The sequence below is a fragment of the Panthera tigris genome, chromosome X (assembly GCF_018350195.1).
Source record: "Panthera tigris isolate Pti1 chromosome X, P.tigris_Pti1_mat1.1, whole genome shotgun sequence".
Lineage (NCBI taxonomy): Eukaryota > Metazoa > Chordata > Mammalia > Carnivora > Felidae > Panthera > Panthera tigris.
Window position 1 is genome coordinate 114,511,227 of NC_056677.1, and position 15,163 is coordinate 114,526,389.

At 45.3% G+C, this 15,163-nt stretch overlaps 1 protein-coding gene across 1 annotated transcript in view; it reads left to right on the plus strand.

Annotated features, from left to right (window-relative positions):
* Positions 1-14,684, plus strand: part of F9 (coagulation factor IX) — a 31,168-nt gene extending 16,484 nt beyond the window's left edge. Inside the window, exons 5-8 of the mRNA XM_007098488.3 lie at positions 1,418-1,546; positions 4,109-4,347; positions 13,102-13,216; positions 13,873-14,684. Of these exons, the coding sequence (XP_007098550.1) occupies positions 1,418-1,546; positions 4,109-4,347; positions 13,102-13,216; positions 13,873-14,420 (1,031 nt within the window). The 3' untranslated portion in view covers positions 14,421-14,684. The remainder of the gene's footprint in view (positions 1-1,417; positions 1,547-4,108; positions 4,348-13,101; positions 13,217-13,872) is intronic.
* The last annotated feature ends 479 nt before the right edge of the window (positions 14,685-15,163 follow it).

The window sequence follows — 15,163 nt, forward strand, 5'->3', positions numbered from 1 at the left end:
AATTAAAAAATACCGACTAAGATGGCAGGAATAAGCCAAAGATACCCGAAATCAGCGTGAATGTGAAGTGGGGTTAAAGGCAGATTTTCAGGCTGGAGTGACAAATAGAATTGTATGCTGTTGACAAGAGAGATACCTAAAATAAAATTACACCAGGAGGCTAAAATACAGGGATATAAAAAGATTTTTAGGTAAACGCTAACAAAAAGAAGCCGGTGAAGCAATCTTAATCTCACACAAAATAGAATCCAAGACAAAAAGCATTGTAAGAAACAAAGAACAACACTTCCTATGAATAAGGGAGACTGTACAGGAAAGTCAAGAGAATGCGGGCCACCAGAACGCTCGTCCTTGCCAACACATAATGTCTTTGGCATGGAGCCACCTTAAGGGACCCAATTTCATTCTCCTGTGTTAATATATACCCACCTTGGCCAGCTTCAAGTGTGCTCAGATAAATTGGATTCTATTAAAACCATGAACTCCTATTCAGCAAAACACACTGAGACAAAAACGCAAGTCAGAGTGGGAGAAGAAACCTGCATTACGTACGTCTAAGAACTGGAACTCTCACACACCGATGGCGGGAACTTAAATTTGCACATTTTAGAAAACGCACTTGGCAGTGTCTACCAAACCTGAACAGATGATCCAATAACTGCGCTCATAGGTATACATCCAGTGTTCGTGCGCATATTACCAAAAGATACGTATAAGCACATTCATTACGGCATTATACGTAAGGGGCAACAACTGGAAACCCGACTCGAATATTCATCAACAGTAAAACGGATGAAGATAGTAATATTCGCGCGATGGAATACGACACAGCATGTCGATGAACTGCTGTACAAAGAACACGGATGAATCTCACAAAGTATTAAATGAAAAGACACAGAGGAGGGCACACTGCGAGCTTCTACTGATACAAAGTTCACAAACAGGCAAAATTCACTGTTAGAATTTGGGGGGGATGGCGCCATTGGAAAGGAGGAATGGTGCAGTAGAAGGCGGCATTAGGAGAGCTTCTGAGATGTGGATCGCGTCCTATGCATTGGTCCGTTGGGTGTTTAAACCGGTGGACACACTTTGTGAAAATTCACCACGAGGTTTTGGGGATTTCTCTGAATGTAGACTATACTCTAATAAACAGGTTTTTTTTTTAATTGCAGTCCAAGGTTTAGTGGAAGCAGAATATCCAAACCTTCAGTTTTATGCCAAATCAAATATATTGCTGCCCTTTTGATGCCTTATTAAGAATTTTATCTTGCTTTCTACGCTTAGCTCGAGGCTCCCAAGCTTCTCTCCATGAATGCCCCCTGCTTAGATCTGACCTTCACATGAGTGAGTAGTTTCATGTACTTTTTAGAAATGCATGTGAACTGACGCTATTACTTTTGATGTGGCTTTCTTTCAGATGTAACGTGCAACATTAAGAATGGCAGGTGCAAGCAGTTTTGTAAATTGGATGCTGATAACAAGGTGGTTTGTTCCTGTACTACCGGATACCAACTTGCGGAGGACCAAAAGTCCTGTGAACCAGCAGGTCAAAATCTAAATAAGTGTTGTTGTCGTCTGTAAGCTAGGGGGATGCATTCTCCAAATCTCTATTTGAACCTTCAGCATTTTAACTGGCCTATGTACTTTTATAATCTCTACTTGTTTCTTTTTTTAAATAATTCTGGTGTTTTGTTAATTGTAGGTGGACTCTTTTCCTGATATATTTTTTAATGTTCACTTTTATTTGTGGGAGAGGGAGAGAGAGAGCGCGCGCACGCATGAGCGGGGGGGGGGGGGGGAGGTGAAGAGAGAAGTGGGGACCGAGAGATCTGAACCTGGCTCCACGCTGACAGCAGAGAGCCCGATGTGGGGGCCTGAACTCACAAACCGTGAGATCATGACCTGAGCCGAGGTCTGACGCTCAACCGACTGAGCCACCCAGGCTCCCCTCTCCTTTGAGATCACAGAAGAGATTAGTAGCTGGGACAACTTTCCAAATTGCATAGTCATTTTAAATAGAAATTCTATGACTGTATTCAGTCTGAATTCTTCACTGTGCCCACTTTTTTCCTGACTTTTATATCATGAAGCAATCAATTTATATGATTTCTATAGATCTGTAATTAACCAAGTCAAATTAATATAGTAATCCCAGACCACAAAAAGGTACACAAATGATGGACCGATAGGCTCCTAGCACAGGGAACGGGGAATGTAACGCGGGACTCTGCCAGGGTGTGGCTGGCTTACTCTGAGAAAGTCATTTCCCATCCTCGGGTCTCGAGCGGAGTTTACACGCTTGACATCAGCATGGTTCTGACGACCATCTGTTTCAAGTTGTGCCAGGCTGACTCACACGGTCCATCTCCACAGCAGTGAACAAAACAATGTTTCCCAGTCATGTCGACCGGGCCACCACGCTGACAGCTGACTGGTGGTACTCAGAACATCTCCACTCCACGCTCGTATTGCTATCCTCTGAACATGAAAGCAAGAGGAACTTTGATTAAAGAAAAAATAAAAAAAAAGTAGGCTCCGCAGGATCAGTTATAGTTGATAAATGAGGGGCCTTTTTGAAGCAAACTAGATATAATTTCTTTTGCATTTTCAAAGCCTGATATTAAATTGGTACATTAAATCATGCACCAATCCTCTGTAACTGGGTTCGATACCTATCTCACCAAAGCACCCGGCAGAGGAAATTAAAGAAACGACCAGAAGCCAAGGGTATACATGCTGTTGCAACTAAAACGAAGGGCAGTCTCTAATGCTTCACGGACCTACCTACCTGTCTTCTGCCTGGTTCTTCACATACAGTGCTTCACAGCTAGCTCACCTCCAGAGGAGAGTATCTCTATGTTTTAACCTTCAAATCTGAAGTCGTTTTAAAAATAAAATGATTTATATTCAGGGGAAAAAAAAAAGCCTTCAAAATCTAACTTCCAGTGTAGACAGATGGCATAGTAGCTAAACCCTCATAAGCCCTTCCACGTTAGAAGGAAAAAGAGAATTGAGAACCACCTCTTACTATTCAGTGTTATATTTGATTATAGCCTTATCTTTAGCAAAGTAGGCCAAACCTAAAATGAGCTTTTCTGCCTTTCAATAGCAATGGTCCTTTTTCTCCAGCCATTGTTGATTTATATTTATACATAAGTATTTTGAACTAATTTCCTGTTTTCCCAACCACATGCTGTCTTCATGATACTTTGCTACAGCTGGTTGCTATAGAAATGTCTGTTATAAGGAATGTGGCTAGAAGGAACGTGAGAAATGAAAATCAAATGTGAGGTGACTTTGCTTGACTACAGATTTCCATTCTGGTTGTCCCCAACGTATCAGTACATGATTTCCTGTCTTTAGGAAATAAACTGACCCAAGGTAAAAGGGTGGCTAGGTCCCAGGTGGATGTGGCTGCGATAATCATATTAGCAATTTCTTTCGTTAAAGTTTTTTTTTTTTTTTTTTCAGTTTAAGTCATCTCTACACCCATTGTGGGCTCAAGCTCATGACCCCGAGATCAAGGGTCACATGCCCTTCTGACTGAGCCAGGCAGGTGCCCCAGCAATTTATTTGGTTAATGCTTAACCAAGCCAGATAATTAAATCATGATTTCTTCCCAGCAGATCCTTAAATCCACCTTGGAGTCTAGAAGGCATTCTAGTCTACAAAAGAAATCCTGGTTCACAAAAAGCAGCGGAGGTCCCAAGTACCTAATTCTAAAGTTAAAGTTCCATGGCACCACTCAGAGTTCGATTTAGGGACAGGCCTTGGGACGGAGACTTTTTAGAAAAGAAACACAACAGAAAGTCATGAGACTTTATAAAACTCTCACAAAATTGGATTCTGGAACACCTATTCTATTTCCGTAAAGATGATGGATTCCTGAGCCAAATGTTCTTTTCATGAAGGGTTTGAAAACTTTCCATGAAAATAATGCAATTAACCTTTTAGTTTGAGACTATATTCATTGATTAGATTTTTTAAATATTGATGGGCCTGCTTCTCAGAAGTGACAAGGATGGGCCTCATTCTCGATTTCTGTAATACACGCTCTGCTTGCCAATGAGAAATATCAGAACACTAATTTTTTTTTCCATTTTTCTAGTGCCATTTCCATGCGGAAGAGTTTCCGTCCCACACATTTCTACGACGCACACCCGCGCCGAAACGCTTTTTCTCAATACGGACTATGAAAATTCCACTACGGACTACGAAAATTCCACTACGGACTATGAAAACTCTACCGAAGCTGAAAAAAATGTGGATAACGTCACCCAACCATTGAACGACTTGACTCGAATTGTTGGTGGAAAAACCGCCAAACCAGGTCAATTCCCTTGGCAGGTACTCTATATTAATGGTGTGTCACAACTGGAGCCCAGAGGGCAGGGGACAGGCCAGGTGGGGGCTCACGTTAGGACACCAGACAGGTCTACTGGGGTGAGGGAAGCGTTTGGGCAAGTTTCAGCGCTAAGCAATATGAAGAAGCCCTCACTGGTGGGGAGCTGGTGAATGCGAAGTCCAGGGACAGCTACCACACAAGGTCAAGGAGAGTCCGACATCATGGAAATAGCATAGCAGCATTCCAGACATGCAACAAGGTCTGGGAGTGAGGTCGTGCGCCTTGGGGTTCAGGGTGCTACTTCCGCTCGTGGGAGAAGTGGCGAGAGAAAGTCTCTAGGTCTAGAGACACTGATTTCGAAGGCATTTTTAAAAGGACTGACGTAGGAAGGAGTAAGGCAAGAACTGAGTTACTGGAACTAGGGTATGTGACAGGGGCTTGGTCGAAGCCTCAAAGTGTGCCAGCATCAGAATCACATGAAAACTTGTTAGCAGTTTTCTGTGCCAGCACAGAATCACCTGTGCACATTTCCGGGGCAACGTCCAAGAGCTAGATTTATAGCAAAACTTGCAATTGACCCTACAGCTAAAGCCTAAGTGATTCCATCTGAGAGAAGAAGTAGCCCCACCCCCACCCCCTCCACCCCACCCCAGAAGCAAGGAGCCAGGCTGGCCCTTACATAAAGTTGTGCTGTCCAATAACAGAACTACTAACCACATGTAGCTATTGAACTCTAAACACCATTAAGTAAAATTAAAAATTCATCTCAGTCACAACTGCCACATTTCAAGTGCACTACAGCCACACGTGGCTGGACTGTACTGGACAGCACAGATACAGACCATTTCCATCGTTATGGAAAGTTCTATCGGACATGGCTTAGAATAGTCTAAAAACTCCCTAGTAGCCACAATCATATGCTTCTGTGGCTATCTCAAGGATGCTTCACTCCAAAATATTTTCTCTGCTGAGGTTGGAACTTTTGCCATCAGGAACCAGTAGCTTCAAAGACTTTTCAATCATCAAACCGGTTAACAGTTTAAGCCACAATCATGTAATCATCCCAGGTTTAACACCCCTGGAGTTTTCTAAGACTATGTACCTATTCAGGATTCTTCAGCATTTTCCAATATGATGGGTGTAATATATTGAACATATACCTGGGAGGCAGGTATTGGACAGACATTGCAGACGATGGTACTGAACGGTGGTGGACCATCACGACCAAGACTATATTTTCTGTTCTTTTACCTTGGCTTTGCTTTTAAGAATATCTGTTGGACTTGATCTTACAGTCAATAAAATACACCGCATGTTCCTTTACGCCCCCGCTACCCCCAATTTAGGCCTCCTACCAGTATCTCTTCCCTCATCCACTCCTTTACCGTCCTTCATGACTCTTCATAAGACTGACCTTCTACATTGACCTTTCCTTGAACAGCCCCTATTGGATCCAGCAACTCTAATCATGCTTTCATTCTATTTCATGTCCATGGATCTAAATCTAATGTTACTATTTGTGCTCTTGTGCATTCTCTTTCTCAATACGTATCCAACTTCCAGGGATAGGCGGTTGGAACAAAAGACCCTACTTTATAATAATGATCTTCCTTGGGGTTGTGGGACATAAGGCAGTCCCTAGGCTGGAGGATACACAAACCCAGGGGTGTTTTATTACCGCCAAGATGACTATTCTTTTTTTTTTCAATTTTTTTAATGATTGTTTATTTTTGAGAGAGACAGAGACAGAGAGTGAGTGGGGGAGAGGCAGAGAGAGAGAGAGGGAGACACAGAATCCAAAGCAGCCTCCAGGCTCTGAGCTATCAGCAAAGAGCCCAACACGGGGCTCAAACCCACGACCTGTGACATCATGACCTGAGCTGAAGTTAGACACTTAACTGGCTGAGCCACCCAGGTGCCCCCCAAGGTGACTATTCTTAAAAAAAAAAAAAAAAAAAAAAAGATTTTCAAAAAAGGATAAAAAAATATGTCCCAGGATGCACACATTGTGAGTGAGCTTAGCATTGTCCCCTTGTCAACCCAGAAGTGAAACTGCCAAACACGTTTAAATAAGAGCTGGGGGGGGGGGGGGGTAACACAGTGTCAATTTAGTCACATAATCTCTCCATTCTCCACCCACCCCCCTTAAACCAGATGCTTGCCAATATTTTATCAATGCAAGTCTTTCCTAATAGAAATTTTAGTTGCTCTCGCTAGCTATTTTTTTTTCTTTTAAGCAGAACAAACTATTAGATGATGGCTGTGAGGAACAAGGTAGGATACACATCATCTCAAATCTTTTCATACCGTCCTCATTGCACACTTACATAGTTAGTATACCTGTTGACTCTTTCCTATCAAGCCTAGCTAAGCTCATCTGGAAAGTTCAAGATCACTCATGCACATGGTCACTCCCTATGTCATCCATATGAAGTAGGACTGCAGACCGGAGAGGCACAAAGCACGAAGTTTCAGTCTTTTCCAAAGGTGAAAAACTGAGCTACTCTGCAGCATAGCCGAAGAAGGCCCCAAAACCCCCCTGCGTTGGTTCCTTTTCACCCGAGAGCACTCTCGCCACACCCACCTCCACCCAGTTTCTCACAAAAGGCTACCGGTTTTCAAAACCAGGAGGTAAACTGAGGGTCCAAAAAGTCACTTGCAGACAAAGACCAAGCAGGAAATGCAACCAATCGGACTCTCTCGTGTGCCGACGCGCCAGCTCCACGGCGCGGCTAATCTGCAAGGTGGAAACGCTTGACTTGCTTGCACGCAAGACCGCAAACACACCTGCTGCAGCCGAGGCATCAGGAGAAAGCAAGCAACAGCTGGGGTTTCAGTGGCCACAACAGATCCAGGGCTCTGAGATACGAAACGGTTTCGCGATCTCACCTAGACAGGATTCAACATTCCCATGCTTCAGAAAAGGGGGCTGGGGGAGATACAAACGACCACTTGGGTGAACGCATGGCACAAAGAAGAACGTAGGGAGGTCGCTTTCATCTGGAGTAATGAATGGCGGGAACAAGCTGGAAAGGTTTCGTTGGCTAAGGAAAAGGTTTAAGCTGGCGGTCGGCAAGAGCTAAGGGGCCACAGAGGAAAGGGGAAGACGGCTTTTTCTTTGAGGGCTTACGGGTGAATCTCCCAGGCAGGCAGGCAGGCAGATTCTGACGCTGGGTTAAGAAAGCCCTTTCCAACCAGTGTCGGTGCCGTGGGCTGAGCAGCTCTGGGAGGAAACGTCGGTTGAACAAATGTTTGTTGAATTGTCAACCGGAAGAACTGTTCCGTCGCTGGGGACGGCCCCGGCCTGCTAAACCGGCGGGGAGAGCGTTGAGGGCCTTGGCTCGCCCGGTGGGGGGATTAGAGCAGGACAGGGGACCGCTGCCACCCCATCCAGGCTTGAGACCCTAAGAGGTGAGCTTCACCTTCCCCGTAGCTCATGCGGGGGCCGCGTCGGGTTCTTACCTTTATTTGAGGGCTTTCACTTCAGCTTCCGAGCGAGAGGCGAAGCTGCACGGAACGTGCCCCCTGCGCCTGGCGCTTCCCAGAAGCCCCTCCGGCTCGGGCGGCGCAGCCAGCCCCGCCCCCACCCAAGGCCAATGGCGCAGACTGAGTGCGGGACCTCTAAACTCGCTGCGGTGGGAGACGCGAGGCCGTGAGCTCGGAGAGGAAGCTAGAGGGTCAAGTGCATTATATGGGAACAGAAAGGATGTTTCCTAGCGTCACTGTATCCTTAGAGTGGAGAACTAAAATAAGACTCCAATTTCCTACAGCTGCAGAGGGAAGCCATGAAAACCTTTGAACGTTAGAGAAAAAAGGGGAAATACTACGAGATCACCTTCATCAACAGCTTAAAAGAGAGATTTGAGAGAAAGCAACACTACGTTTCTGCTTTCTAAAGCTTTACTTTGGTTTGGGTCCCACGCCCTTGACCCTGTCAGCCAAGTCTGAGCCCGAGCAAAATTGCCCCAAGAGCTCCTCCCACCTCTTCCCCTTTGGGCCTTGAATGTGAAGTACCTGGTCTATTTCCTGTTTTATCATGGGCCTCAGCTCTGTAGTAGTCATATTTATTCCCTTTTTTAAAGATCATTTATTTATTTTGAGAGAGAGAGCAAGATGGGGAGGGGAAGAGAGAGAGAGAGAGACAGGGAGAGAGAGAATCCCAAGCAGGCTCTGTGCTGTCAGTGCTCAGAGCCCCGGAGGGCTCCAACTCATGAACTGAGATGATGACCTGAGCCGAAACCAAGAGTCTGTCGCCCAACCGACTGAGCCACCCAGGCACCCGAGCCATATTTATTCGACATTTAATAATTGGGAAATCTTTCTACCAAACTGAAAGAAAATGGAATACAGTGGGCACCAAGTGACCTTTGTATTAGGTTGTCTCATATGCAATTGCCAATATTCAACCGTTTCAACCAGCAAAATGTCTTAGAAACACTCTGTCTTTTCTTTCTTCTGCTCTTGGCCTAAACGATCTTTAAACCGTCTTTGCATTTTCCCCAGTCTCGGCTTTCCTCAGCTTAACCTGAAGCTTTCCTTAAAGGTACCCGAGCTCTTGACCTGTGCAGCTACCTACACGCACCCAATGCTTTCCATTTGATTAGGACACACGCCCGTGACAGCATGCAGTTACCATATGCATGAATCAGAACTTTCTCTTTCTTTCTTTTTTTTTTTTTATTGGAAGAGGGGAGGGTTGGGGAAAAGGTTTCAGAAGAAGGTCCTAAGACTATAGACATATCTTCACCTGGAAAAAGTAACCCTCTAGTTTTCCTAGCTCAAGTGTCAATTAAGAGAAATAAGACGATGACATATGTAATCTCACCTGGCCCCACAAAACTATTTTAGACAGAACATTTAGACTATTATTCTGTGTATGTGTATTTTGTGGCTGGAGGTGGGGGTGTTGGGCGTGCCTCTGTGCATGTGTCACAAAGAGAGAAAACAGGCTCCTCTTAGGATTGGACAAACATGAAAATGTTTGACAGATCAGAACTTGGATGCTTTGCTCAGAGCACACGCTCTCCCATTTTCCCCTTCATTTGCCAAAGGGATGTCTTACTAGAACTTGTCCTTGGCCAAGCAGACAGCTCATCCCCAAATAGCTCATATTTAGATAGCTGTGATCCTGAGGTAGCCAAGTAAACATTCCAAAACCAATGTAATATCTTTAAATGCAAATATATTTTAGGGCTTTTTCTTGGCAAAGATATTTGCTAAAATTTTTAATACCAATCAGCGATTGGCAAAAAAAAAAAAAAAAAAAAAAAAAAAAAAAAAGAAGAAGAAGAAGAAGAAAGAAAGAAAGAAAAAGAAAAAGAACTCCAGTTACTAGACAGGTGTCTTCAGATGTGACCATTCAGATCCGTGTAGGACAGTGTTGCCCAAATTTGCTTAGTGATAAAATATCCCTTGGGGTCAGGGCCAGCTTCATGAGCTTGTGACCAGTGTACTTGCGTGGGGCCTTGCTTTTGGAAAGGTCCTGAATTTGGAGTTTAATGCTTTGTATTTTGTAACTTAAGTCTGATGAGACAGTGGAGCAGCCCTGCGCTGAGAACTTGGAACCTCTCCCCACCTCCCGGGGATGGATTCTTGACCCTCCCACTCCCTGTCCCCCCTGCCCAGTGACCACTGCCACCCCTCAACCCGTGGCACGCTGGCACACTTCCGTCCTCGTCTCCAACAGCTACTATTGTCACCCTCCTCTTGCACAGGCGCAGGGAGGCTTGAGGTTGGGTGCACGCATTCTATGCCATTTGGGGACGGGTCAGGGCCACAGAGCATCTGAGGACCAGATGTTTGTCACAGCACATTTGGAGGGTGAATGGTGGGAGCAAGCTTCTTGCCCACCTCCATTCCAGGTACCGAGCACATCCTGGCATGGAAGCTGTGATCCCTTGGGAATCCCCCCTCCGCTGCTGGTCGCTGCAGTGGGCCAGTGAGAAGGGAAGATTGACTTATCTTCCCTTGGGGCTGGTGGGAGAGGGGACCTGACGGCCAGGGACATTCGTGCTTGCATGCTAAATCACAGGGTGTGGCTCCTGGGCACCCATTAGTATCTGCACTCTCCCAACAAATATCCCCCACACCTGAGAAAGCGTGACATTAAGTAATAAACTAAAAACACCATGATAGCTCTCAAGAGACCACAGAAGAAAGAGAAGAGTTTTGTATGTTAGTGTTTTCAATGGCATGTTTTTTCCTGGTCTTTGAACAAGGGGCCCCACATTTTCATTTTGCACTGAGCCCCACAAATTATGTAGTCAGCTCTGGGGTGAACTGAGCACTTAAAAAAATGTTTTTAATGTTTATTTATTTTTGAGAGAGAGAGAGAGAGAGTGAGAGAGTGTGAGCAGGAGAGGGGCAGAGAGAAAGGGAGGCAGAATCCGAAGCAGGCTCCAGGCTCTGAGCTGTCAGCACAGAGCCCAACGCGGGGCTCGAACTCACAAACCGGGAGATCATGACCTGAGCCGAAGTCGGACGCTCAACCGACTGAGCCACCCAGGGGCCCCTGAGCACTTTTAAAATAAAATAAATTCTGCATTTTACAAACATCCCAGGTGATTCTACTGCAACTGGCCCACTAACCCCACTTGGAGACATACTGTGTGCTTAGGAGCTTCGATTACGAAGCCAGGCAGACTAGGGTTTATATCCCAGCTTCACCACTAACTAACCTAAGTAACCTTAGGGGAGTGAGGTCATCTGTAAATGGATATGTTAATATCACTCCATAAAGTGTTGTTTTAAACGGACGTAAAACACTTAGCACAATGATTCGTCCACAGGAAGCGATCGATAAATGTTCAAAAAAATTAAGGAGACGGTTAAGTCTGAGTGGTGGCTACACTGGTGTTTATTATATTATTCTGTGAGTTTTCCTATATTTTACAACTTTTCAAAATAAAAAGCAACAGCTAGGCCTGCCTGGGTGGCTCCGTCTGTTGAGCGTCCCACCCTTGATTTCGGCTCAGGTCATGGATCCAGCCCCACGTCAGGCTCCACGCTGAGTGTGGAACCTGTTTGAGATTCTCTCTCTCCCTCTGTCCGTCTCCCCCCACTGAGCTCAGTCAGTTGATCCACCAACTCTTGATTTCGGCTTCAGGTCATCATCTCATGGTTCATGAGTTTGAGTCCTGCGTTGAGCCCCGCCGAGCCCTGTGTTGGGCTCCAGGCCTGCAGTGTGGAGCCTGCCTGGGATTCTCTCTCATTCCCTCTCTCTCTGCCCCTCCCCCACTCATCCATGCGCTCTCTTTCTCTCTCTCAAAATGAATAAATTTAAAATAAAATAAATGTTTAAAAAGCAACAGCTAGAATGAGAGAGAAAGCTAAAATATGGTAAAAGGGGTCAGAGGCTTGCAGTGGGTCAGCCCCATAGGTCTCTGGGGGGGGAGGCCAATGCTTCAGTGTCTAGGACTTAGTAGGTGTTCAGTAAATTGAATTCGGGACAAAAAGAATCTTCACTAGAACATGCGCCAAGGACCTTCTCAGACTCCCACTTAAGGGGACTGACCACTCTCTTTCTCTAGTCTAGAAACGGATTTATGCCTGGGACAAGGCGTGCTTTAGGAAAAAGGGCAGGAGTTCATAGGAGTTACTCAGCAACTTGCACAAGGTTTTCCAAATGTTCAGTGCGCCCTCTAGTGTCTGTACTGCTCAGCTTTTTTTTTTTTTTTTTTTTTTTTTTTTCCTGAGCAGGTGGCTCAGGGTGCAATGGAAGTGAAATTTTTCAAGTTGATCTAGATATTGAGGTGGTAAAAACATTCATTGTCCACTCTGATTATACAATAAACGTACAGATGAAAGAATGGATCGGCCTCTTGTCTAATAACGCCCAGGCTCAAACCAGGCACCCAAACACCTCTGTCCACTTTGCCCAAGCACAGCTAAGTAGACCTTTTCAGGACAGAGGCAGCTTGCATATCTAGCCAAGGGGTGTGGAATATGGCTAGGGGGACAAGGGAAGGAGTGCATGTGTCCTGCTGTGTCTCACTGCCTGGATGGCTGTAAGCACTGCCCTTATGGAGCCCAGTGGTCTCAATTCATACTTAAAGAGACCTCACAGAGGGGCGCCCGGGTGGCTCAGTCGGTTAAGCGTCCAACTTCATCTCAGGTCATGATCTCGCGGTTGGTACGTTGGAGCCCCACGTTGGGCTCTGTGCAGACAGCTCGCAGCCTGGAGCCTGCTTCGGATTCTGTGTCTCCTCCCTCTCTGCCCCTCCCCTGCTCACACTCTGTTCTGTCTCTCTCTCTCAAAAATAAACATTAAAAAAAAAAAAAAAGGACCTCATGGAAATATCAGTAGTTTTTCTCTTGCAAACCACCCTCTAGCAAGAGTTCCTCACGCAGGGACAGAAGACCCAATAACAACAATGGATCTGGAGGAGTCAAGTCAGCGCATCTCTGAATTTACCTGCCAAATCCCCATGAAACGATGTGTGTGCCATCAGAGCATCTGACTCACCTGGAAAAGGCATCCAAGGGCCACAAATCACCGAAGCTGTTCCCTCATATTTGCCTCGTCTAGAGCTCCCCCTGGCTCTCATTGCACATTCTCTTTGAGACCGTTGCAGAAATGGCTTTTTTGATCGTGCTCTGGAAACACTCATCTGCAAAGCTGACACTTTCCAGAAACGCTCCAGTTCTGCCAGCACCTAGAATCCAACGTTTTGCCCACTCCTATAAACAGCACCTGAATTTATTTTGTTCTAGATCAAGCACATGATGTAGTGAGTTTCACAATTTTGTTTCCACAGGTCCTTTTGAAAGGGAAAATTGATGCGTTCTGTGGAGGTTCCATCATCAATGAAAAATGGGTGGTAACCGCAGCCCACTGTATTAATCCGGATGTTAAAATTACTGTTGTTGCAGGTAAATGAACAAAACAGGATAGCAATCTGTGGTATCACTGTATGCGGCATCGTACTTTCCTAAGGTCTAAGAAGAGCTTTCCTAAATAAGTTGGGCTAGTGCTAGAGGAGACACATTTCCAGAACCCAACTTGTTGCATCCACCAAGCCCCCCACTGTTCCTTGGGTGTGCCTATGTTAGCGCCCGCCTCACAGGGGTAGAATTATTTATTGAGGTGCGCATTTCTCCAGCTCACTGAGCCTCCCCAAAAGTCACGTCATATCACTCATCTTGGAGCCTGTATGTAGCGAGCCTTCAGCTAACATCTGAACGAATGAGCAAATGAATATATTATCTGTGCTCAAACAGGGGGTCAAAATACTTGAGAGTAGGAGGGTCTAGGATAATTCGTGACACGCAGATTCCTGATCATCCGTGAACGATGTAAGAGTTGTATCAGCCTGGGTCAACTAACAAGCCCACGATGGTCCTGAATGGGTTCTGGGTCTGGAAAGTATGCATCGGCCCTCGTTACGTGTTACCAAAATCCTAACGATGTAAGATTGGGATCTTTGACACTTGGCTACCAGTGAATTCAGTGATGCCGAAAATCTTGGAAAATCTGCTTCTTTACGGGAGAGACTATTTGTGATTGAAGAGAAATTTCTTTTCCGTAGGTGAACATAACACCGAGGAGACGGAATATACAGAGCAAAAGCGAAACGTGATTCGCACTATTCTTCACCACAGCTACAATGCATCTGTTAATAAGTACAGCCATGACATTGCCCTTCTGGAACTGGACGAGCCCTTAACGCTAAACAGCTACGTAACACCTATTTGCGTTGCTGACAGGGAATACACGAACACCTTCCTCAAATTTGGATATGGCTACGTGAGTGGCTGGGGGAAAGTCTTCAACAAAGGGCGACAGGCCACCATTCTTCAGTACCTTAAAGTCCCCCTTGTTGACCGAGCCACATGCCTTAGGTCCACCAAGTTCACCATCTATAATAACATGTTCTGTGCTGGCTTCCATGAGGGAGGTAAAGATTCGTGCCAGGGAGATAGCGGGGGACCCCATGTTACCGAAGTGGAAGGCATTAATTTCTTAACTGGAATTATTAGCTGGGGTGAAGAGTGTGCAATGAAAGGAAAATATGGAATATATACCAAGGTGTCCCGGTATGTCAACTGGATTAAAGAAAAGACAAAACTCACTTAAAGTAAAATGTATTTCCAAGGTTGACATACTGGGGGTTGAAAATGGTCAGGGTCCTTTACTAACGAATCACTTTCCTATCTCTTTAGATTTGACTGTATACATTCTATGACTACTGCTGTCTCTCTTTATGGGGAGAAATCTAACTAGAATTCCTATTTTACTAGAGTAAGTCAATGAGAAAATGTAATCGCTAGGGGGACCTGGGCGGCTCAGTCGGTTAAGCCTCCGACTCCGGCTCAGGTCATGATCTCATGGTTCACAAGTTCAAGACCCATGTTGGGCTGCATGCTGACAGCTCAGAGCCTGGAGCCTGCTTTGAGTTCTGTGTCTCCCTCTTTCTCTGCCCCTCTGCTGCTCATGCTCTCTTTCTCTCTCTCAAAAATAAACATTAAAAAAGTGTCTCTCTCTCTCTCTCTCTCAAAAATAAACATTAAAAATTTTTTTAAAAAAAGAAAATGTAATCACTACAGAAATATACTTTGATGGGAAATTGTGACCATCTCTACAGGGTCCAACACTTGACAACATTGTAAAGTTCTTCATCCTCCATTGGGGCAACTCTCTGATTCTCCACCTGGGCAGCATTCCATGTTCCAGAGCATTCTTACCTCTCCCACCAAAACATCACAACTTATTAGATCTGTATCCAGGATATTTGGTCTAGTTCATGATAAGGCCAGCGCCACACTCATGAAGGAAGAACACAGGAGCAGGTGACAGGGTGAAACTCACCAGAAACACCG